The sequence below is a fragment of the Anoplophora glabripennis genome, unplaced genomic scaffold (genome assembly GCF_000390285.2).
Source record: "Anoplophora glabripennis isolate ALB-LARVAE unplaced genomic scaffold, Agla_2.0 scaffold215, whole genome shotgun sequence".
Classification (NCBI taxonomy): Eukaryota; Metazoa; Arthropoda; class Insecta; order Coleoptera; family Cerambycidae; genus Anoplophora; species Anoplophora glabripennis.
The window spans coordinates 717013-743977 of NW_019416309.1; the positions used below are offsets into that span (position 1 = coordinate 717013).

At 32.8% G+C, this 26965-nt stretch overlaps 2 protein-coding genes across 2 annotated transcripts; both read left to right on the plus strand.

Annotated features, from left to right (window-relative positions):
- The first annotated feature begins 1335 nt into the window (after positions 1-1335).
- LOC108912230 lies at positions 1336-1929 on the plus strand. Its single transcript, XM_018717407.1, has one exon. The coding sequence runs from the start codon at positions 1336-1338 to the stop codon at positions 1927-1929; it is 594 nt and encodes a 197-aa protein (XP_018572923.1).
- Positions 1930-14558: 12629 nt separating this feature from the next.
- On the plus strand, positions 14559-17214 carry LOC108912203 (gamma-glutamyl hydrolase B-like). The gene is made up of 4 exons (XM_018717383.2): positions 14559-14802; positions 15979-16029; positions 16217-16443; positions 16569-17214. Exons 1-4 carry the CDS (start codon positions 14612-14614, stop codon positions 17057-17059), a joined length of 960 nt encoding a protein of 319 aa, XP_018572899.1. The 5' UTR covers positions 14559-14611; the 3' UTR covers positions 17060-17214.
- The last annotated feature ends 9751 nt before the right edge of the window (positions 17215-26965 follow it).

Genomic DNA, 26965 nt, shown 5'->3' on the forward strand with positions numbered 1-26965 from the left:
GGAAGGGCAGTAGTAGGTTGGCTTAATGAGCAATATCCTAACAAATGGATTGGTCGCGGAGGCCCTGTTCCTTGGCCAGCTCGTTCGCCTGATATTACTCCTTTGGACTTTTCCATTTGGGGCATAATAAAAGACAAGGTATATGAAAGTGTGATCAACTCACGTGAACAGCTGCAACAACGAATTAGAGCTGCCTGTCATGATTTAAATCAAAATAGGTTCGTCATGCAAAAAATTAAACGAGCAATTAGAAAAAGATGTGAGGCCTGTACTGCGGCCAATGGCCTGCAATTTGAACAATATTTAAATATTCATTGATACATTAATGATATAGTTTCTGTTTATTTTATTAAATGTTAATGTGCATTAATTTTATAATTAATTTTTGTTATTAAATCACCAAGAGAATTTTAAATGTTTTTTTTCCAACTTAAAAAAAAAAGTATCATTGTCAGTAATCACAGATAATATTCAATTAGCCAGGAGTGCGCTTCAACATTTCTTAAATAACGAATAGTGATTGAGTTGAGCGTTTGAGTTGTTGATTACGACAGTTCTGCTAAAATTAAGATCAGGAATGATTTTATAAAATGCCGGTTTACTCCGTAACAGTGCCTATTATGGAAAAAACGTAAGAATGCCTTTTGGCAGAACAATGCACGGACAATTGAAATTACTTATTATTTTGAAGATCAGTCAGTGGCGTAACACATACTTTTTATAAAAGGTATCGGCAAGTGCGGAATGCACGCCACTGGCTCTTTCTGTCGAGCTGAGATTTTGTGAATTATTACTAGTGCACTGTGGCATTCACCACACAAAATTTGAGAACTATTGATTTACAACTCTAAGAGATATTAACAAAAAATGATAAAAAAAATTCAACTTCAACACCCTGTATTTCGAAAATAGTTCAGATTTCGAAATAAGTTTATATAGTAAAGTATCTTTAATTTTATCGGATCTACCTTTTCCTGAATTTTTTCAGAATAAAAATGGGACACCCTGTATACATGTTAAAGGTGTAATTAGAAGCTGTCAAATAAAAAATTTAAAGTGAACACTTTGCAAGCCGCAACCACCATCAAAAGAATTTTCCATCCAGTTGCGCCGAAAGGGCCCCTCGACAAGTAAACTTCGCAACGGGCCAAACGCAATCACGGAGCACCTTGCCGGCAATTTCACGTGCTTTCTACCCCTACACACCAGAAGCTTGCGCGCGGAGAGCCTCCCCACGTTGCACTCCTTATAAAAGCCGTTGTAAACACTGCGCCGCACAGTTATCGTTCTGCCCCAACATAACGATACGGTGCTAGTATTCCGATGAAAACAGTGATGACAAGCAACGAAAATCCGCTGATCTTGATGACCGTGGTGCCGGGTAGCCGCAGCTCCATGACTCCTTCCCCATCGAGAGAAATCAGGGGCATCCGCCTCTTCAGGGTGATCAGCAGGAAGTTGGCCAGGCGGTCGAACGAAGAGTTGCACTTCCCAGTGGAAAGTGACAGTCGCTCCTCCAGTTCGGACTCCTGCTCTTCGACTTCCACCAGCCACGGTTCCAGGACCAAGAAGGAAGCGTCCGGAGAGTCGGTCTTCAGGTGCGTGTCGCCCAACCACATCTCCAGCAGTTCCAGTGATGCAGGCAGTGACATCCAGCAGCGATCGAGGCATCACCACTCCACTTCTGCGGAGAGCATCAGGAAGGTCTTCCAGAACCTGAACTTGAACGTCAGGTCACAAAGCTGCAACAACACCAAGGAGAAGAGGAAAAGTAAGAAGCCTGCCCCGAAGAGGATACTCAGACAGCCCGTCACTTACACGTACGTGAAAGGACTGTCTGGACTTCCCACCCAGAGGATTCCCAAAGATCCAAGGATTTACAACAGTTGCTGTTGCAGTATGCAGTACATGGCAGGCTTGAACCGATAAAGTACCAGCCAAAGACACTGAGTGTATATAAATCCTAGCAATATGCTTAATTTTATGAACTAATCCTACTTGAAAAGACTGTTGGTAAGCGGTATGTTTGTATCAGTATCGTTTAAGTACCATAACACTTGTAAAGACTTGATGTTTTTTTATATTATGTGCATATATGATATACTATGTATACCTATTATAAAGAGGGACTCAACTACGCTTAAAATTTTATCTGAAAAAAAAAGAAAATTCAAATTCATTCAAGTACCAAGTCAATTTGTGACATATGTAAGCCTAATTGGTAACACACTTTTAGGATGTACTTTTACAATTTTACTGATATTGTTCAAAGCACTGAATATCATATTTCCCCCATTTAGTGCCTTGTAGATTTGTCCCTTAATAAAATAATTACAAAAAATTGCAGCTGTTTGTATCACCTTCTCCCCAAGTGTTTTTTTTTACAGATTAAGACGAATTATTGAATTTTATAATTTAACTTACTATCTTAATTATACATAAAAGTTATGCTGTTAAATTTTATATCATGTCCATAAAACTTATTTTAATCTGATGTTATTACAATATTAATTCATGTTTTGATTTATGTACTTATAAGATTTTAATGGTAAGTAAAATCATGCTTTATTTTATCTATTTTACTATTAAAAACAATTAAAAATGAAAAAAATGCGAGAAACACAATAATTTATGTTCCAATTATGTCTAAATTTACTGGAAAAATAAGTAACATTATTTACCAAGAAATCGAATGAGTCTTTTACTCTGTAGTAAACAAATTCAAAATATTTTTCTAAAAAATCAAATCTAAATCAAACTGTCTCTTGCACAAATAAATTTCTGGTATCGTTGTTTGAATTGATTTGACACTTTTACTGTGGAGTAAAAGAATCATCATTCGATTTCAATTTACAGTAGAACTGATGATACAGTACGTTTAAAAAAACATTCTTTTATTGTTAATATGTACCGTAGTAAAATCTCTTAATCTTCTCATTTCTACATTATGCCCTTTAAATAGAAACTTTATATTTCTTGTAAAGTACCAATCATATCTCCAACAATGTGAAAAACACGATGAACAACATACAAAATATATTAATATACATACATTACTTCGAAGAAATTAGACTGATTCAAATTAATTTTAAAACGAGCTTTAAATTTTGGTAGGATTAAATCTTTTATCCTATCATCGATGCTAAGATTGATAAGTATTAATATTACACAATTTTATTCAATTTTACATAACACAATAATGTGATAATAGTAAATGATGTAACGAAAAAGACTTATCCTCGTTATTTAACAAGTTGTTAACTATTAATTTTATTAGAAATGGTTAACGCGATGAATGCATAATGCCTCTTTTCTTGTTTGCACAAAAATAATCTAAGACCTCTACTCTTTCACTTTATTTTTATGTAATGACTCGCTACTCGCTAGTCTACAACATAACCATATAGGTAAATGCGCGATTTAGGATTTAAACTATTAAACTAGACATTCGAAAGTAGTTCATCTATTCACAGTTATTTATAAACGGCATACCCATTATCCCAAGTACGATATCAATAGTCTGACTGAATTGTATACCGAGGGAAAGGGTCTTTCATGAAGTAACAAGTGAGCTTATTCAATGGACTACAAATGACGTAAAAGGAAGAAATGATAAGGGCCTCAATTTTCTAAGCTGACTTAATTAAAATTCATCTCGAATGTGTAGAATATTATACTTATTCAATACCCAGAGCAACGTACAGTGTGTTTTTCAATATTTTATACCCCGCCTATATTTTGTAAGATAGAAAAAAATGTTATTAGGGACGTATCAAAATGAAATATCGGTTTATGTTTTTTTATAATACTTAATTGGTATTTTTTCTTTTGATAAGAAAAGTCCATGTGAGAAATGAGTGCATAAATCATCTTACTTTTCCAATATTTTACAAAATACTACAGTTATAAAATCTAAAACCTTGCGCGATACATAAAGAAAGCTTTCCTCTAGTTATCAATTGTCAAGACATCTCCAGAAGTATATAATAAACCGATAGACACTTTGAGTTTTATTTAGGATTTTTAATTACGTATTTTAACAATTTAATTTTTTAAAGCAGTATTATACATATAGAAAACTTTATAAATTTGTTCCAGCAACTCTGTTTTGGATGTTTCAATGTTTTATGTCTCACCTAAATCACTCACTTTTTCAACTCTGCATCATCTACCAAAAAACACCAGTCTAAACTGACTTTATTTTGAGTAACGAACCATATACCTACGTATATGAAATCAAAGGCTTTCAAATTGGATCACAGAGTAGTGCGTTCTACTAGAACAATTTTGTTTTTGTCTAAGTGTGGAATGTCGAGTTTTTATACAGTCTAGAACGAAGCAACGTTTTTTTTAATATGGACTATGCCAAATAACGTCGCAGCTAATACGATTTAAAATATATTCGAGATAAATATTTATTTGCCATTCGCACAAAGCTACATTTAATGGAGAACTGTTTTTATGAAACCCCAAATAAACATCCTAATAAGCCTTCATCTGTTTGCTGGCTCGTATTTCTCTTTAATTAATTTTGTCATTGTGGCTAACTGCGACACCTCAATTTATTCTTAATGGAAGCAAAAGCATCTGGAAAAATCTTATTTCTTCTACAAGTTTTCTCGTTTACATTCCATAAACGTTTTCACTGAAACAAACATTTTTTTTAAGAAACAACATACATACATAGAAAGCAAAACAGTTTTGAGACGCAAATTCTAATCAGTGATTTATGTTGTACCAGATGTATAGGCACTTCTATAAATCATTTTCTTTGCACAAATCTTTCAATAGGTCTTTTTTTATAACATTAAGACAATACAAACTAGAATGAATTTGGTGCAACCCTTGAGAGAACGAGGAGCCTAGAAGCAGGATCGGTGACCTTTCTGTCGGTCGTCGTCCTATTTACTGTGTAGAGTGACCTATTTACAGTCCCTCCATATACCAACGATCCAGTGACGTCATCATTTTGTGCCAACGTCATTTGGTGTGTCCATGTTGCTATAGCTACGAAGGGGTGCCTCCTTGAATTTCGGCTACACTTGGAGAATTCGTAACTAAGTTTTTCATTTTGGTGCCTTTTGTTGAAGTCTTATGTCAGAAATATATAGAAATATAAGTATTTTGGACACGTGCAGAAAAAATTATAAATATTTTATGTATAGCAAGTCCATTTTGACTAGATGGAAATTATGATTATTAAATTAAATTGTCTAATTATATAGGAAAATGTATCCAAACAAAAGTCTGTAGTTAGTTCCCTTCTGACGTCATGTGCAGACAAGAGAAGTTGAGAGAAGATATTGCTTATTCATAAAATTTTCCAGACTTCTTAAATGTCAACATTGATACCGGTTGAATGTAAATGGCGAATTGAAAGGGAACTTTCCTTCGGAAATTATCCCTTAAGTTTTGGATTAGGTTTAATAATAATTAAATAAGTTTTAAACACCATGTATATTTAATAAACTCTACCCAATATTAACCAAGGAATTCAAAAACGCAATAATATACAGGGTGTTTCATTTAAAATAACAAAGTTATGTAGCGCTGACGCCAAATGGAACACCTTGTAAAGCTAAAAATATTTTCTTTACATAGCCCACATAATCCCAGACAACTTTTATTAAAACCACTTTCTTATAAATTTTACAGTTACAGGGTTACAGAAGAATCCCTCTTATGTGGAACACTCTGTATATTTGCCCTGGTTTGGTTATTGGTTTATCATTCATGGATTCATAGGACACCAAGAATGTAGGCAGAAACATGAAAAATTTAATAAGAACGGAAAACTTAATTTTAATTAAGTAATTAATCGATAATCGTTTAAAGATTAACTGAAATATGACAGTAAAATATTGAATATACTATAGGAATATATGATTTGATTCTAATGTTGTCAAAAAAATTAAGACTTGTAAATTGGCGAAAATGACCCTTCTTGAAAAATTTTAATCAAGATTGGTGTCATAATAATTATTATAAACCGTAACATCCGCCACCTTTAGTAGATATTAATAGACTGGTTAAAAGTCAGTCTGACTTATGTCTGATCTATCAGTAGTTCATGCAACCGTAATCGATGGAGCTGTGGAAGTAAATCTTGCATGGATACAGTATGAAGACAACCCTATTAGTACTCGAAAACTATCGTTAGGAAAAGCAACAATAATCTGNGTTTCATTTAAAATAACAAAGTTATGTAGCGCTGACGCCAAATGGAACACCTTGTAAAGCTAAAAATATTTTCTTTACATAGCCCACATAATCCCAGACAACTTTTATTAAAACCACTTTCTTATAAATTTTACAGTTACAGGGTTACAGAAGAATCCCTCTTATGTGGAACACTCTGTATATTTGCCCTGGTTTGGTTATTGGTTTATCATTCATGGATTCATAGGACACCAAGAATGTAGGCAGAAACATGAAAAATTTAATAAGAACGGAAAACTTAATTTTAATTAAGTAATTAATCGATAATCGTTTAAAGATTAACTGAAATATGACAGTAAAATATTGAATATACTATAGGAATATATGATTTGATTCTAATGTTGTCAAAAAAATTAAGACTTGTAAATTGGCGAAAATGACCCTTCTTGAAAAATTTTAATCAAGATTGGTGTCATAATAATTATTATAAACCGTAACATCCGCCACCTTTAGTAGATATTAATAGACTGGTTAAAAGTCAGTCTGACTTATGTCTGATCTATCAGTAGTTCATGCAACCGTAATCGATGGAGCTGTGGAAGTAAATCTTGCATGGATACAGTATGAAGACAACCCTATTAGTGCTCGAAAACTATCGTTAGGAAAAGCAAATAATAATGTGTATTAAATAATATAGTACTATTATTATTATTGAAATGATAACTCGTTTTTTAGTAATGGAAATAGCGATGTACTCTTATTGTTCCGGCACCAAATATGTCTACATGGAAATGAAAATTCAGACATCAAACTCAAATAGCGACAATGAAATCGACACAACTGGTATCACTTATTGAAAAATAAAAAAATGCCTTTATCCAACACATAAACAAGAGGATGAATCATACATATGAATCATCATATCTGCTGGTTTATATAACCCACAAAATTCTAGATCTTTGCTTCGTCTTAGCAACCAAATATCCAAGACGGATCCATTGCTCTTCTTTCAGGATACTCAGTTATATTCCTCAAAGCCATTCGATTGGACTCATAGTCACAAGTCATATATAACTATAATAGAAACCAATATATTGTATACAATACTTAACAATCGACTGCATTTCTAACCATTTTAAGGTGTATCTCAGGGTTCGGTTCTAGGACCGTTATTATTTAATATATCTCTAAACAGCATAACTGATGTATTAAGTAAACCTTGTCGGCTTTGTGATGATTTGAAAATTTTGTCAGACTTTAGAAGACTGTAGACATCTCCAAGACAATTTAAACTATTTATCCAGACGGTGCATCTAATTTTTTATAGCATATCGAAATTATTGCCGATAAAGCACTTAGAGCAAACACTTTTTTTATATGAGGTAACCAAACAATTTGGGAACCATTTACTCTGGCTTCACTCTGGAAGCAAACTAGAATATGCGTCATTTGTTTGGTGTCCAAATTATGACATTCACATCAGAAACAAACTAGAAAATATTCAATAAAGATATTTTAAACTGCTACATTTGAAACTGAACTTGAATGAATTTGAACTGCAGTCTTGACATATTTTTTTGTTTCTTCAGTCGCTGATAGTTTAAGGAAAGTAATTCTTAATTAAATATTTTAAAATATTTGACGTATTTTTATCGTTCGCCCCATCGAACACGAGGAGAAGGTGGTTTTCTTTAAATTCTGTTNATAGGACACCAAGAATGTAGGCAGAAACATGAAAAATTTAATAAGAACGGAAAACTTAATTTTAATTAAGTAATTAATCGATAATAATTTAAAGATTAACTGAAATATGACAGTAAAATATTGAATATACTATAGGAATATATGATTTGATTCTAATGTTGTCAAAAAAATTAAGACTTGTAAATTGGCGAAAATGACTCTTCTTGAAAAATTTTAATCAAGATTGGTGTCATAATAATTATTATAAACCGTAACATCCGCCACCTTTAGTAGATATTAATAGACTGGTTAAAAGTCAGTCTGACTTATGTCTGATCTATCAGTAGTTCATGCAACCGTAATCGATGGAGCTGTGGAAGTAAATCTTGCATGGATACAGTATGAAGACAACCCTATTAGTACTCGAAAACTATCGTTAGGAAAAGCAACAATAATCTGTATTAAATTAATATAGTATTATTATTATTAAAATGATAACTCGTTTTTTAGTAATAGAAATACATTGTATACAATGACTTAACAATCGACTGCATTTCCAACCCTTTTAAGGTGTATCTCAGGGTTCCGTTCTAGGACCGTTATTATTTAATATATCTCTAAATAGCATAACTGATGTATTAGGTATACCTTGTTGGCTTTGTGGTGATGATTTAAAAATTTTCAGCACTGTCAGAACCTTAGAAGACTGCAGATATCTCCGAGGTAATTTGAACTATTTATCCAGATGGTGCATGGTAGATCACCAATTAGTGCTGCAAAGTGTAACGTTATGTCGTTTACTAGCAAATTATCTTCATCTAATTTGTTATAGCATATCGAAACTATTGCCGATATGCTATAACTTAGAGCTAACAATTTTTTGTATTAGGTAATCAAACGATTTGAATATGACTGTGTTGTCATTTGTTTGGTGTTCCAATTATGACATTCATAGAAACATGCTAGAAAAGATTAGATAAAGATATTTTGAACTGCTACATTTTAAAATTTTGCTCAGTCATTGGTAGTTTAAGGAAAATAATTCTTAATTAAATGTTTTAAAATATTTGACGTATTTTTATCGTTCGCCCCATCGAACACGAGGAGAAGGTGGTTTTCTTTAAATTCTGTTAGGATCATAATTTCAACATTGTCGGTTCCAAATGCACGTCTATGCACCGCTAACAACAAACTATGACGTCGGCATCATTGAGTGCAGCGAACAAAGGAATGACCCAGTAACCCCAAAATCCAACCCCTCCAAAACCATTCAAGACGGAGCCCGGCGCTGCCGACATTTTCCCAGGCTAAATATAGCCGGGGGAGTCAGTGAACCCGGGAACTAGGGCGATGCTGCTGATTTATTCAGCAAGGATAGGCCCCAAGGAATGAAAATAATGCATTGTCGAGGAATTTTCGACAGTTTCGATCGGAATTATCCATTGTTTTAGCTCGGTCGCCGGGGGTTTGTCAGAGATAACAAATTTAGGATTTATGAAATTTTATGAGTAGTCCCCGAGGTCACACAACTTTTATTTCATTAGGATTTGTAAGACTCAGAATATCTTTCACGTTAAAGTTAAAGGATAAGGTCATTTGTTGTTTTAACTTTTTTTTATACTTTTTAAAGCTATAATCTTCATCAGCTACTATAGAAGTTTGGTAGTTTTCTATTGATGGATGACCTTTTAGACGATATAAAGAGACATCCGAAGAGACATTTTTTTTATTCGGTATTTGGAACTCCGAAAGTTGCATAAACCTGAATGAGATCGATGGAAAATACGCTTTTTTGTATTTCAACTTAGTCATATGGGGCCAATGTCATATAAGTATGGCGAAAGACAGCGACTGATGTTTCCAAAAAAATTACAGTAGATCTTAAACAGTTTAATTAAAGTTACTCACTAGACAGGAAGTCGTTTGTGACACCCGCTACACCATAAAATGGTCTTTAAACCGACGTTTACCTAATCCGCTTATTTCTTACAAGAATATTATATTTCGTTGTACCATGTGAACGGAGAATAGTTAACACAATTATATACGTGAGATTAAACTTTGCGTCAGTTTAATAAGACTGGAAGCTGTTTTATTCCGTAAGGTCCTTACTCCCTTCGAAATTGTTCCACGTCTTAATTAAGGTTTAATTGTTCTGAATATGCAACAATTAAGTTGGGCTTCCTGTTTCGTAAAGGGTAATTGTTAAAGTTTCGGACCTTAGAGGAAGTTAGGCACTTGTGAACATTTTCAGATCAACGGTTTCGGGTAAACCGGGATCTTTGTTTTTATTGCCAGGGATAACACAAGTCTGTTTGTTTTATCCGGATGAAAATACAACCGGGAGGTGTCTGCTTTTGATAAACTGCGAACACAAACAAACAGAAGGCTAGAGGCAAATGGTGCTTTAGAATAATTGCAAATACTGGCAAGTGGTAGGGAATTTCGTGTCAAACACGAGTCTAGGAACATATAAGTTCAATAGCACTTAGTAATAAATACTAACTATTAAATTTTTCCAAATAGCTTAGAAAAAATATTCGTAAAATTTCCCGCTGTAATTATTTATTTGTGGCTATTTTTGTTGGATCTGTATACTGGATTTATTTTCGGTCGAGTTTTTTTTATGGAAAAATAACTCCAAAAAATTATTAAGAGAATATTTTTGTAATAATAAACATTCTCAAAGCCCACCAAATTAGGTACATACAATAAAAATAGCATTCCTTATATAGGTATAAAAAAATTAAAAGGAAATATGAAGCAATAGGTTCAATATTAGGACAATTTTATCAAAATTTTATCTGGAAAATGAAACTAAATATTCAAAAAACTGCAGTATAGTATACTTGGCGGAAGTTTTCAATAGGGGAATATCAGTACTACATTAAAAAATAAGAATTTGAGAAATCGAAAATTTGCAGTCAACTATGGCAGAACGCAATGATAAAAAATCTATTTTATTTTATTAAAATAAACTTTTTTTGTATGAATCCCGTATTTCTATTGAAAGCATAAGCAAAACAAAAAATCTATCACATTTGCTTTCAGACAGTTCCATTAAAAATTTTGAGAATGAAAACAATAAATTTTCGTTAACTTACAATGTGCTATAATGAAATTTTGAACAGTTATCTACTTTTCTCAGTCTAAACAAAGCTAAATTTATAAAACAAAATTATTTCCTTAATCCTTTTGTCTCAATTTTTAATATTTTAATTTAATCTTTTTTTTGTTTAATGTGTCAGAAATAATACCCAATTAAACAAAAATTAAAATATAATATCTCCTTTTACATTATGTCTCATGGTTAGGTGTCTAATAAAAAATGGTGTTCAAAAAAAAATCCTAGCGTTCTAAATTTACGTAAAATAAATTTTTGTTTAAAATTAGAAAGGAATCCGGAGAAGTATGTCATTAATATCAATTTTTATGCTGGATTTTATAATCAAACCAAAGAATCCTAAATATTTTATTAATTAACGTCCTTATAAAAAATTTATTTGTTTAATACTGCCGTAAAATGCAGGTATTCAAATTTTCCAACCAATTTAAACGATCAGCTCAGTCAGAATCCCACACATTTAGTCGCCCAAGGGCTTTGCAAATACCTTTGATATTTGTTCTGTTTGATGGCTATATAAATGTTATCGGTTTTCTATTAATTAGCTTTGAAGATTATATATTAAATGTTTTTCTTAATTTTGGAGCCTAAAGAACAAGACAATTAGTATAGTACAGACTCAAAGCAAAGTCCTGTATTTTGTTCTCAAAACGAGCTATTAAAAAAGTTTCAAGGATACCCATATCCTTAACATCACTTTAAAAATTTCTACTAAAAGTGTTTTAGGGAATTCCTATTTCAATTGTCAATTTCTTAATCTGGATTTGTGGAAAAGTATATACGCATTTTTATAAAATCCATCGATTTAAAATTTACCTGTTGCTTTTCTCAATAATGCAAAATGTTTTGAATGTACACTAAGAAGATTAATCCTTGGAATATAATCTAAATTATAAACACACTCAATAAGAAGCATTTCAGTAGATATTATTATTATTATTATAAGTTTTTTTGTTGCTGTAGATATAACGAGCAATACATTTTTCCAATGAAAGCCTCTTATACCTTAATTTTCATGTTAATTACTTCTTTCGACAGTTACTTTGTGGTTAATAACTTTTAAATACTCCCATCAAGACAGATGTTTTATCGCCCACTCAATTGCTTTATATAAATAGAGATTCCAAATTTACACTGAAGCACGTGTTGGGTAACGACAAAGCATGCGGTTCTTCCTGTTAATTAATTATTCTTCAATATACTAAGGCCAACGTATACTGAAAGGTGAATCGAGTTTGATGCTTTCATTTTCCAAAGCTGTTCAGTCATTTCTGTGAGCAGCTAATTAACCGAATATTTCCTAAATAATGACTACATTTTTTTCAATAAAAGCAATATTCATAATTGTAATGGTGTTTATGAGATTACAGTGAACAACGTTTTAATTTACATAATATGCTTTATAATCGAAACTCTGTCTAAACTTATTTAGGTGAAATATTCCCTGCGAAATATCTGTTTGCATAAGGTACTGGAATATGTCAGCCGATGAAAAAATTGTCATATTTAGACTGGCCATGACAGTTTCCTAATAGAGAGAATTGGTGAAAGTTAAGTTTGAATTAAAATATCAAGTTAAAAATTTGTTATAGTGATTATAAATGAAGTAGATGAGTTTTTAATTAAAATGAATCTGTGTACAGGGTGATTCACTATATTTTTACTCCTCCGTTAACTTTTTTGTTTTTAAAGTTATAAAAAAATGTGAGATACAAAAGTTGCACGATTTTTTATGAATTTTTCGAAAAACAAATGAAGTCCAAACAAAATGGCCGCGGATGTTAACTTTGCTGAAATATTTGCATTGCAACAACAAATACAAAATTAAAGTTTTCAAACAAATTTTAATTAATTAAGTATTCAAATTGCGACTCATTTATTTCCATACAGTAATAAAACCTTTGTTCAATATATTCGGCGATGAAGGTCTTCTAAAGAGGTAGGTTTCGTTTTATAAATAACAGTTTTTAAATGACTCCATAAGAAAAAGTCCATTGGTTTTAAATCAGGCAATCTTGGGGGCCATTCAGTGAAAATGTTGATTCAAAAAGTCACGTACAGCAGCTGCGTAGTGTGGCGGAGCGCCATCCTGTTGAAAAAATATCATTCTCTGGGCTCTGATCGTCGTTTTCAAGAATCTCCACAAATTCTTGCAGTTACCCGGGCCATTTCATTATTTCAAAAATAGAGAGTGACAATTTCAATTCCCTCTGCAGTGGTGTAAACCATGATAATTTGAAAAACTACATGTAAAATTCTAATAAAACCCATGACCTTATCAAGACTTCGATGATAAACCTCATTTTTCACAGTTTCATTATCCGGTGAGTTTTTTTATTACTATTTCAAGTCTTTTTGTTCGATTTATTTCACCGACACCATGAATTTATGATAAAAAGATCCCCCTTGAAAGCAAAATCGACCTGTTGCGGGGTTTTCCGGAAAAACCTGTTGCATTGAAAATATTTCAGGTGGACTGTTTTAATTGGACCACCCTGTATACCCATAGACGCGTAGTGATATCTTGGTTGTTTATTCCACAGACGTATACGGATCATAGTTATAGAAGGTCATCTGCAACCATGTTTGCAGATGTAGGAAGGATGTTTTAAAGTTGAAGGGCATTGTGACCGGAAGTCATCGACGATGGCATGCACTGGACATTATCACATTGCAAGCAACTAGGCTCTGAGAAAAAGTTGACAAAATCGCTTTAAATGTTTGAGATGAAGGCTTTGCCCTTGAAATCGAGTTAGTGGTAATAAATAAAGAAAATAAAAGGTCAAAACCCTCTGGACCATTTTCGTAAATTAACGTTGGCGAAATTGTGTTTTCCCAAGCGAGCTGCTTCGTTACACAATGTTAAGCGACTCGAAAAATATGTAATTAAGACTATATTAATATTATCATTTGGTAATTAGTCGCTTTTCCAGGTCTACAAGCCGGCGAAACTTGACATTCGCAGAGGAGTCATAATTACGAAACTCAAGGTCTAGGTCTTTCACCCGACTACGTTCAGGGTCCCGAAGTTCATCACTATCTTATTCTGGATCTTGTTTACCGACTTAAGACAGACATAAGATGATGTTATTATGTGTCATGTGTCACCACGCAATCTATCAATATAACGAGACCGGTTATAATTATCGCTTGTTTTTCTTCCATACGGGCATAATAAGAAAATGAGGAGTTGGATTTTTTTCGTTAAGTTACAGATTTGATTTGGTTTGGACGTAGTTATATTAAGTTTAGTTCATCAGTGCCATCAAATAGTGAGAGTTATACGAGTCAGTGTAGTCTTAGATAACAAAATGCGCGAAAAATGATACTAAAAGCATACAATGTAAAAAAATGCACGTCAAAAATTACGCCAGAGAAATTAAGAGAAATAAAAGCGATGAGATATTATTTAAAACTTTTTTCATTTGACCGTTTTGTATCTCATATAGTTTGCTAGATCCCAAAATTAATATATCATATAACAAAGATATAGAAATGTTGTAAACGAACACTTCCAGGTCACGTAAATATTTTATTAATATTGTTAAGTCAAATGTCACTGATATACGCTGAATAATAAGATAATTTATAATCATTTGCTGCACAACGTTATGCCAAGCAGTCGTCGGCCAAATCCCATACGCGATGTTTAAAATTGTAGTCATCCTCTTATCGTACGCGAGTGTAAATTATGGTATAGATACACCAATAATTGGAATACTCTCGGAAGAAACTTACATCGTGCAGCATTTATTTCCTGAACACTATGACAGCTACATCACTGCTTCGTACGTTAAATATATAGAAAGTGCGGGAGGTCGAGTTGTTCCAGTCTGGTAATGTTTTATTATCACATAAATCACAATGATAAACATAAACAAATAAGCACTTTGTATACATTAGACAAATGAGATGTTGAATAGACTGAAAATTTAAATAAATTGTATTACCTAGAATGTCCCCATGATTTTCTTTTTGTTGTTCAGTCATCAAGCGAGGAACAAATCTTGCATGCTTGCAGCAAATCTGGATGCATGTTCAATTTTTCAGCCAAAATTTCCCGGTCGAGTATCACTTTCAATTGATTGACGACCACTTTTAAATCGAGAAAATCGTTCGTAATATCAAAGTTTACAGAATATTTATTCTGTAAACTTTGGTAATATTGGGTACGACCCAGAGCTCCAACTCCGTAAGCTTGTGTAAAAAGTTGGAACGTTTCCGTGAAAGTTTTCTTCAATTTTCCTCAAATTTTACGTTGCAGCATTGTTCCAGAAAATCGTACATTTAAAAAATTTAGTTAGCACGTAATTGAAAAAATTCGGTTATTTTCTGTACAGACCTCGTATATCGAACGCATTTAATCATTCTTCTTCTACAATGTAGAAAATATCGCAGTAATTACACCTAATTAATGCATATTGGTAAATAGTTTGCTCATTTTCGACCATCGAGTGATGTTCAGCATTACATTACTAATAACGACGTTTGTTGTTGTTTACAATGCTTTGATTACAGTGTTCTATCGGAATATAATATTTAGTTATTCAAGGGAAAAGTAAATATTTTCTAAAGATACTGGGGCGACGGATACACAATGTAATATATGCGTTAACATGAAATGTATTGCTAATTAATCATAATTTATTTGCCATTTAAAGCATATTAAATAGTAACAGTAATGACATTCAAAAAAAAATCGGAGAGTTTTACAGACGACTTTGTATCATAAAATACAGTCATAAAACCTTGTTCAATCGCATTGCTAATGTAGCTTTAATGAAATTCAAGGATTAATACAGTTAAAAGTCGCTAAATGTAACTAAAGATTGTGAATGACTATAAAATATTAGGTAATTATCAATTTAATTTCATAATAACTCTAGTTGTGTTTTTGGTTTCAACAATTTTCATTTATACTAAATGGTTTTCGCTTATTTTGTAGACATTATGTTATAGTAGTTTCATATAATAATGTAATATATTAACAATTTCTCTACTTCTGTTAATAGGATTGGACAGTCCGAGGAATATTATAGAAGAGTAATAAATTATACTAATGGGTAAGCGATATTTCCACTACGTCCTATTAAATAGTATTGACAAAGACTATTCATTACCACATAGAGAAAATTTTGAAATTTGTTTTTGATAATTAACTTAACACCTTTCAAATAAAGTAAGGAAATACTCTAACGTGCTTTATACTTGAATAGAAACTTACAAAATTTAATAATTTTTCTTTTGTAGAATACTGTTTCCCGGTGGTGGTACCTATTTTAACGAAACGAAAGGCTATGGCAAAGCGGCGAAACAAATCTATCAAATAGCGTTGGAGGCCAATAAAAAAGGCATCTATTATCCCATATGGGGGTGTTGTTTAGGCATGCAAGTCCTGCCTTTTGCTCAACTTGGGGTAGACATTCGTGTCGACTGTCTGTTGAAAAATACTTCCGTGCCCCTGAATTTTAAAAAAAGTAAGTGCCTCAAATTGAATTAGCAACAATAGTAGTAGTAGTTGTTGTTGTTGTTAGGTAATCAGGAATCTGAATAATTTTTTATGTTCGCTTAAGTCTTCACAAATCAATGTGTTTGATTGCAGCCTCTAGCAAAAGCAGACTGTTCTCGAACGCCCCGAAGAATATATTAGAGTTGCTTTCTTCCCAGAACCTCACGTTCAACGAACACCGGTATTGCTTGACCCAAACGGTTCTGAAGAAAAATGGCATTCTCAACGACTGGCAGATATTGGCCACCAACGAAGACGTCAACAAACTCAAATTTATTTCAGCCATGGAATCCGTGAATTATCCCATATACGGAGTACAGTTCCACCCGGAGAAGAACCCTTTCGAGTTTGAGAAAAAGGGTGTCCCACACTCTAAAGAAGCTGTAGACGTGTCGTTGTATTTCGCTAGTTTCTTTGTAGAAGAATCCAAAAAGAACAATAATACTTTCCCCAGCGAAGAACTGGAGAAGAAGAGTTTGATATATAACTATAATCCTAGGTATACGGGTATCTCTGTCAAGAGTCCTTACGAGCAAGTGTATATATTCAACAGAACTGATTTTAGTGCAGCACAGCTTTTATAGCTATACTTTCCCTTAAAATGCCTTAACTTTGATATGAATACCGATAAATGAATATATTAATAAATAATAAAATATGTACCAATAGACTTAAATAGGTTCTGGAGTTTATTTTTTAATCCACTCCAGTAGATTTAGATCTGGTACTCTACACCTTACAAGGATTCTTTTTTTTTGACAAACTAGGATTATTTGGTCCTCCCCTGTATACTCCCAAGAGTATGCCATATACTTACCAGACACCCTGTATGTATAAATAGACAGTCCATTTTCTCAGAAATTTTGTTAGAATAAGAGAGCAATAGCAGTAGCTTTATCAGAAATTACCGAAAAGAATAAATCAGTCTACTACTAAAGCAGAGCAATTTCTCATTCAATTTTCTCCTTCTATGCAGACAATTCTGAATCACGTTCACTCACAATTTTTTTCTTGATAAAATCCTTCGAATGTGGGTTGGGCAAATCCCCGTCTGACATTCAATGAACCTCGTCTAAACTCGCTTTGATATCTCGTTGTGGGACGAAGAGGATCCGTCGAAAGGTCTGTCTGACAAATCCTGACCTCTTAAGTGGGGTAATATAACATCCCTTGGGGACAAACGTGGTGTTCCTTGAGGTGCTGCTCGAATTAATATGGATGAACTAGCAGATTATCCCGGCCTACGTGCACATACACCGCGACATTGGCCTTGTAGGGACGTTGAACCCATTAGGAACAGGTCGCCGAACATGACATTTTACCTTAAAAATATTATTTTGTCTTAAGAAAGTTGGCCAGATATTTAACAAACATTCGAAGTTAACAACTGAATGTAATCAAGACTGTGCCATCGATTGAACAAGCCCATCATGCATCATTAATTGAATGCGTCTACAGAGATAACGGATCCTGAAAAATGGCATATCGATCCTTATCAGTTGTCAGTGGCAGACATCACATGCATCTAGGTGCTTACACCCCATACACGACATCTGTTATTGTCATTTGCATCGGAACGGCCCTGTCTTGGCTCTAAAACATGACGTCACAGAGCTGTGTGCAGTGAGGTCGTCCACCCTAAACAACTATGCAAAATACGTCAGAACTGACCTAGTAATCGAGGTCGTCTAAGAACTGTAATCTGTAATCAATCCTGCAGGAGCTGGCTGTTGCAGAATCCTGTTGATGTAATTGTTAGCCTATAAATTAGAGATGATATGCTTAGGTATTGTCAGTTATTATATATTTGCAAAGATTAATTGATGCATAAACATTTAAAATATTTTTCAAACTACCAGTAATCAAAATAAATTCAAAAATAAGTTTTGGATGCTGCAACAATACCAATTAGACCAGGCGGGATCTGTTTCAAAACACCCATGCATGGATGTTTTATATAGTATCGCTAATTGTTGTTTTAATGGCTCCAAAATGATATAACAATACATAATTTTACTATGCGCGTGTTTCAAGACGTGTGCTAAACTTATTATTAAACAAATAGTGAAAAAATTGGAAAAAATTCAATTTTTTTCTCTTTTTTTCAACACAGTTCAAAAACTATTTATTTTAGAGAAAAACTGAAGAGGAAAAATAGTTTCGTAATTGAATTTTACAAATGATATACCTATTTAAAAAAATACAACATAATTATTGCAAATATAGCAAACACAACAAAAAAAAGTGAAGAAATTACAATATTTTTATGATTTTTTTAAATGTACTTATATTATAGGTAGGATCTTCTTTTGTACTCTTGAATATTTTTCGTATATTTTTTATTTTTAAAGTTATTTTCAAAAATATGTAATTTTTTTTGGAATTGAAAATTTTGTTTTTCAACAAATCGTAATATTTTCAAAAATATGCATTCTAAACCGCTTAAACTTGTATAATCTATTGTTAGCACATAAAAAATGTAAATTGTAGAGGGATTGCCTTTAATTTTAAATCTCGTGAAAAATTAATCAGTTTTTTAACTGATTTTTTTTTCGAAAAATCGACTTAACAGTTTTATTTTGATCATAACTCTGTTAATTTTTATGCTAATGACTTAAAGTCAAGTTCATTTTAATGATTTTTTAAAGTATTCAAAAATGTTCTGTTTCTGGCGGTGATGAAATTATTTTCAGTCAGCCGTATCTCAGCGCCTATTGCACCTACATAAATGAAAAAAAAAAACAATCTTTTTCTTTTTATATATCTCCATTTTCTTCGTGATTTTTCTTTTCATAGAATGTCTATTTTCCGAGTTATTCGAGAAAAACAACTGAAAAACGCCTTTTTCTTTATAAAAAATGTACATTTTCAATCACCAAAATATTGACTTATCGAAAAATGTTCATAAGATACTTTTTGCTTAAAACTGATTGCTTTATCGATTCCTGGGGTTATTTTCAATATTTTATTTTCCACCCCCTGGACAAAAGCGCTCATCGGCACTATATAACTTTTGTTTCTTGAGCTATTTCCTACTTGCAGCCCAAGTTTATACCCTTGGTTCTCTGGACTAATAGCCTGTCTACAAACTGTTTCTTTAGCATACCCCTTTAGCAGCAAATAAAGTACCCTGTCCACATAAAGTTCTATTCAGAATGTCAATTTAACAGTAGGTAGTAATATCTTTGGAGACTGGTAACAGCTGTCAGCGGAAAAGGAAAAGTTCTGCTTAAGAGAAATATTGAAACACATTGAACATTGTTGAAATGAAATTACTGTATGCGCGATTCGGAAGAGGTCTTGACGAAAATTCTTCTGGAAAATTCGGGAAACTTTGATAATTTTAAATGAAAAGGACTCCTGTTTCAAATTGGTGTAAAGCGTTTCCCAGATATTTGGATAAAAACAAATAAAAGATCAATGTCTATCAGAAATTAATACTCGTAAAGTGTTACTAACGCAATATTTTGAGAGTGTCTGTGTATAATGTGTTTTTCTCATTGATTTCTTTAAAAAATACGGTACATCTACTTTTAACAAAATTGAGGTCAGAAAACAGTATACAAACTTTTCGTTGTAGGTTTATATTTTCCACCAATTGACTTAACAATTGACAACTTTTGCCTTATATTGGTCGAATCCCGATAAGTTCACCGAAGTCTTTTGTTCCTTTATCGGACTGGCATTGTAATTTCCAAACAAAAGGGATTTAGTTAATACAGAAAATTAATTAAAAACAGAATCGACAATGTCCCGGAATATTTTAAGGAGGCTGTACACGTGTCGATATTAATAGCTCTACTAAGTACTTTTGAATGCCTATTGAATGTACAGCACGACCACGCAATAAAAAAAGATTAGCGATAAATATAGAAGCTAATTCTATTATAAAATAAATTACTGTTACTGTCATTAAGTACAAGAAAACTACAGCGAAGGTGTCTTTGAATTTAGAATAAAAAAATTATTATTATAAAATAAATTGTATCCTGCAATAATTATTATATTATTGCGGTCCTCTATTTTGTGCAAGAAACTGTCACAATTAAAATATATAGAATGTATTTTTAGCTTATTTTAACAGAAAAATGTGTTACTTTTATTGCAGTGGACTTAAATAATACCTACGGTCCTATTTATTTCTCTGTTTGTAGTAAAAAACAGTGTATACATAATGTGAAAAAATTTATCACAATCCTGTTTAAAATTCTGTGCCTATAGAAATGTTTGTGTCAAACTTTCTTATTTATTGTTAACTGCGAAATGTTAGTGACATGAAAAAATATAAAAAGACGTAACCGATTCCAACAGCGTTTTCTAGATTCGTTTGTTACTGAATATCGAATTTAACATAAGGTTACATTCAAACGAATCAAGAAATTTTTAATATCTGTGTCAACCGCGACAAACGCCATTCAAAATTAACACAGGCCAGACGTCATCGGCTGAGAAATTTATGCAATTTCTAATCAGACATACCGTTTATACGGCTATCCAGTGCGGTATGGGTTTGTTTACGGAACGTAGGTTACAGCTTCGTTCACCCGCTGAACTTAGAGTTGAATGGAACTAGGTCAAATCGCAGTGGGAAGCACCCTCTGACCTGTCCCGGTGGAGTTTTATGCCATGCCGATGGGTAATGTAACGTTATAGTGAAGTGACATGATATACTTTTCTACATTCATTAGTTTTATGCGTGGATACCAGATAGAATACTATAAATTCCTGTCTTCTTCAAAGGTAACAGAACGGACTCTTTGACTTCAATGCGTATTTTTCTTATTTGTGAAGTTGCTACTCGAACTTGACAGTAATTTTGACGTTGTCTTCTCAACATTTTATACTTTTCAGTAGACAATTTGTGTTTTGTATACAGCGCATTTTGTTTAAGAACTTGCCACCTACCGAAAATCTTTTTTATTGTTTGATATCAACGATCTACTTTTTGTTATATAGATTTAGTAGTTCTATTCGCTTTATAATTGAATGTCATGGCCATACGACAACGTTTTTTGGTGGAAAAAATGAGAAAAGTGCCATTAGAAAAAATGTGTTATTTGTTTAGTCCATTCTATGAAAATTAAGAAAATTATTAGAGTTAATTAATCTCTGATACGTCAACTCAAGCCGTTTCATTAACTAAATCGTTTTGTGGACAATTTACGGCCATTCCAAAAAAGGTATTCTTAATATATATGCTATCTCAGGAAAATTTATAATGATACGTTGATATCCGCTTACGCTTAAATAGGCACGAAAGATATTGTTGTATTCATATATGCATTTCATTTTATTAATATAAGCATCTTATTTTTAGAATAAGTCGTTTTCCACATTCAATATATTTACGTCGCCTGAACAAGTTGATCGTATATTTACTTACCACGTGCTCCTTGTGACCTTCCCAATATTTATTTATTTTTATTTAGAAAAAACAAAGTCACACATGTATGATTGTGCAAACACCCGACAGAAATGTAACCCATATTCCTCCTTTCTCATATTTATATATGTTTTATAAACCTACTTCTCTTATGTGCTTAGTTCCCACAATTCTCATTTTGCCATTACGGTTTTTCATAAAGTCCAATCCAGGGCAAGATTTCAAGGGGTCTTTATTTATGTAGCTGTGTCCGGAATTATTTATTAGCTGCATGTTTTTGTTTTAACCGTACGAATTTGGGACACTCTGTATATTTACACACAATATATCTAACAGACAATTTCAAAGTTATTGTGTACTATTTAACAAAAATGTGGGGATACACCTAAACCTTAGAAGGCCTTGATTGAATTTTAGTGTCAGTGCAATGTCCATAAATTGGGTCGCTGACGTAGTGCTTACGCAATTGCAGGCCTAAAACTAGGCTACAATGCACCAGTTCATCCCCACCCCCAGTCAGTGCGTCAAAGATTTTTCAATGAATGGTGCGGTTATATCTTTATTCCAGTTGAAAATTTCAAATTTCATATTGAATTTCAATCAACTCTAATGATATAGACTGTTTTTAGCTATTATCAATCACAAAAGGCACTTCAATTTGATGGATCTCTTGATAGAGCGTCAAAAATGATATTTTAAAACAATATTTCTTTCCATAAAGAATGTATTGTAGATGCCGCTAAATCTACAACCATTTTCGGCGAACTTCTTTTACTAAAAAATGTAAAACACTGTTAAAACACACATAGGCAATTAAGATTCGATCCATATTGAACGAATAAAAGAATAAAAATAAAATCACTCACAACAAGGATTTACACTAGCGCATTCGCCATTTTATCGAGTTTTAAAAGTTTCTTCGTTAAATTATTAATTTATTAAACTGAAACGAAAATCTTAATAGACGTTTCTGTGTAAGCTTTTATCCTTGAATCTTATATTAAAACAGAAGCCGAAGTAGAAGATTACAGATGACTTATACGAAGCCCTCAGGCGTCCACTAGGTCAATCGTGATTCATTGAAGTATTGAAGTGACGTTATATGATGTTAAGAGCATGATACCAAATTATAACGCTTTTGTAAACTGCACCAATCGCCGTCTAAGATAAGAATTGACGGCCTGGCGAAGGTTAGTATTTAATAACTCTGCAGATTATAACTTACGTATTAGTTTTATACCTACATACGGGATGATTTAGAACTTATTCGAAAAAATAGGTGCATGTACAGCTGTAAATCCACCAGTTGGTCTAAACAAAGTTGATGTACTACAGAAAAATAAAAATAGATATCACCGTTACCAATTTTTGTAAAAAAAAATTGTACGCCACCGAAAAACTGATCGACTGGATTAAGGCAAAAACTGACTGAGGACTAACATTGTGAGTGATCCCTAAAAGTTTATACCTACTTAATTATGTGAAACCCACTTTACAAAGCTATTGTTGCAACAAGTCTCACTTCCGACACGGCAAACTTTGATCAAGTTGGCGATCTGTTAACGTGCCGCTGGGTTCACGTGTTGGTCTTAACCCTAAAGCAGTTCGTCGTTTGTTTCCCTTGTCCTTTAGAGAACGATATGACGTCGTTGCTCTTTCACCGATTAAATTAATTAAGTAAGAGCGAGTATCAATAATTACCGTCTTCGCCGATATAATTTCACGTGCTGCATAAACGTGATTCACTGACGAATTACAATTGAATTGATAAGAGGTAGCTTCAAAGATCATACCTACGTATATTCGTTAATTGCGCGTATGCTTCCTTAAACGTCAGATACATAATTATGCACCTCTTGTAATCTTGTGAATTTGTATGATCGGTGAAAAAATGCTTCGTTTATTTTAAATAAAATATATAATGTAGAATTTTTCATGTTAATTACTTAAAAGTTTTTAATATGTGATGTGTTTAAAGTAGTTTAATGTTACTCTATTAATTTGCTAGATATAAATTGAATCTCTTATTTCAAAAAGTCACATTTTGTAGATTTATTAGAGATGAAGATTGAAGATATGTTCTATTTAGGTACTCTGTCCAAAATGAAAAATGTGTTAGAAATGGCGTTACCAAATGCGCTACCAACACTACATCTACATAGATCAGAAATTCTATTTTTACAAGTTGTAATTAAGTATTGTCTTAATCATTGCTATTGTAAGTAACATTCTTCCGTTATTTTATTTAATTTTCTTTAGATTTTGAAATATTTTTAGTCTTAGAAGATGAATATTGCATTTTCATCTTACTGGTAAGTCATGTATGACAAAAAAAATATGTTTTTGATTAATCTCAGACAGAAGAGTAGCTACTTTCTTAGAACTCACCCAGCCCAGGCGATATCATTATCGGAGCAATCACGACCTCAGTCGTAATCCTCTTAATGACTTATAACGAGTCCCCCTGCCGCAAAGTAGCCTAAATTAACGAAAATTGTGCTATAGCACAACAAGCCTTGATTTGAGTGGAAAATTATCCGTCGCCCACCGACCAAGGAGTACTGACCTATGCGTCGAGTTTAACAAGAAAGCGGATGCAGTTGGACAATCCAGACTACATTGGTCCTTGACGTCCTACCCACGCCACTGTTACAGGATTAAGATGTATTTTGTTGAGGTCGCCGAGGAATACTTGCTTTGTATTGCTTTATGCATATGCTTGTCTGTTTGTAGGAAGGACGATTGCGAGAAATGAACATGTATGTTCAATTCCCGAAATATTCTGCGAAAAAAAAAACATCAGATTGTAAGAACAACATAAATCCTTAAAGCACTTATTTGCTTATTTACGGGATATCTCAGCAGCAGTTAACGATTTTTAACGAGAAACAACTAAAATTTTTGAAATAACATCAGAAAAAATAATATACTTACCATTTATTTTGTGATATTATTTTAAGAGATTAATCCTGCAAATAATATATTTTACATAATAAAATTAACAGTTTAATGTGTAAAAAGAGCAAAAGGAATGTCGATTTGTGTAGATTTTACAGTGAAATTATTATCTTGTTAAAATTTATGTTGAAATTACCATCAGAGAGGGAATTTATCGTAGAAAACAATTTAAAGTCATCAGCAAAAAGCAAACCATATCCGGAAGATCGTTAATAAAGAACAAAAACAATAGCGGCCCCAAGTTAGAACCCTGGGGCACACCCGACGTTGCAAAAAATTGATTGGAAGAAAAGTTTTGATATCTAACCATAACTTGTCTGTCTGACAAGTAAGATGAAAATAGTTTCAATAAGATATTAGAAAAACCAAACCTTTCTAATTTTAATAGCAGAACATTGTGATCTATTTGATTAAAAGCTTTTTGAAAATTAGTATAAATTACGTCAACTTGCCTACTACTATCCATGCGCGACACGTGCTATTTAGCAACTTTTGTTTATACCAGAATATGCATTAGCAACAGCATCATGCTGCTTTGTTTATAATATCATATTTTCTGAAGGTTAAAACATTTAATTTCTCATTATGATATAGCGACACGAGAACGAATGTTTATTTGAGTATTATTTATTGTTAAAGAATGGAAAAAGTTAACATTTATTCGAATGCTGACATTATTTTATTATTTATTCATGGAGAGCACCACAAGATAATAAATAGGACTTGCAAGGTATTTAATGAGAGATATCCTCATTTACCGCCAATGAGCAGGCACATTATACGAAGAATATTAAGAAATCAATTAGAACATGGTCGAATTTCTGCACATAGAATTTTGCCAAAGCCGATAAATTTAAATGAAGGTAATGTTTTGGCATATTTTTATGCGTACCCTAAATCAATTCGTGCTGTTAAACAGGATTTAGGCATTTCAAAAACCTCCATCCAAAAGATTTTGAAATTTTGTATTTATTTTCTTTTTTCATTGTGAGATTTTTGGTTAGGCAAATCTATGTTCATAAAAAAGTATCCTCACGTTGATCAACTCATTGGCCTACTTCTTCCGCCCTTATTATCCCCTTATTGCGCAACCTTTTAACTTAATGCCCAAATAACTGTAATAAATCCCCCCCTCCCCCCCCCCTTAACGGATCCGCTAAATAATCTGTTTACGACCTCTCTAAAGTAGGAGCATAATTCGTATTTATAGCCTCGAACTCCTTAATAACTTTTAATGGACGATTTTTTATCGGATAAATTCTAGAGCTGGTAAAAGCAAACGTAAACAAACCATAAAAAGCTCCACGTGTCCGTAAAAAATGGGCGCTGCAAAAGTATACACATCCACGTCACACGAGCGTGAATTTCAACAGCATAATTACCCTCTGGAGGCGCCCGAAAAATATCCTCCACTTTAATTAAGCAGATACGCAGAATTTGAAAGCATCCAGACAAGCCGTAAGGCTCAGTGGCAAATGTTCGTCCTGACTGAGTAAATATCTGTTCTGCGTTTTAAATTTTTAAGTGATTGCTATGAGGAAAGCCATATGACAAAAGTGCTCTGGCGTGCAAAAATATTCACCTCAGTTCCGAATTTTTGGGCAATAAAACGTTATGTAATAACGTTAGTACTTAGTATAGTTAGTTATTATAGTTAGTTATTTTTTTCGAACTATATCAGGGTTCCCTATACCTATCTCTACTAGTTTTTAAGTTATCTCCTATTTTTTGTGTAATCAGCTCTTTATAAATCGATTTATTTATTGGCAATATTTTATAAAACATGTTTTTTTCTCCACTGTAATGCGCAGGAGACATAATAGACTGCTTATTCAATTAAGTATATAAATATAATAAAATCCTTTTTATTGATGTCTCTAAGCAACTGACATTCGAGATTCCCTTTTGCCTTAACAAAGCATGTAGCCAAACGTGCTGCACAGAAATAGAACTGTCAGTCGTTCATTACCTCTGCAAACTTTTGTCGTATCATAAGAAGGGATGTTGGTCGATTTTTACATGGTTCGGAGATTTTATCGTAGCAACTATTACGTAATCTAATGTGATAAGTTAAGGGGGTATTCAAATTTAAATTATGATTTATCAATATGTTGCTATAACAAGTTGGAAAATATATCGTTGAAGCAGC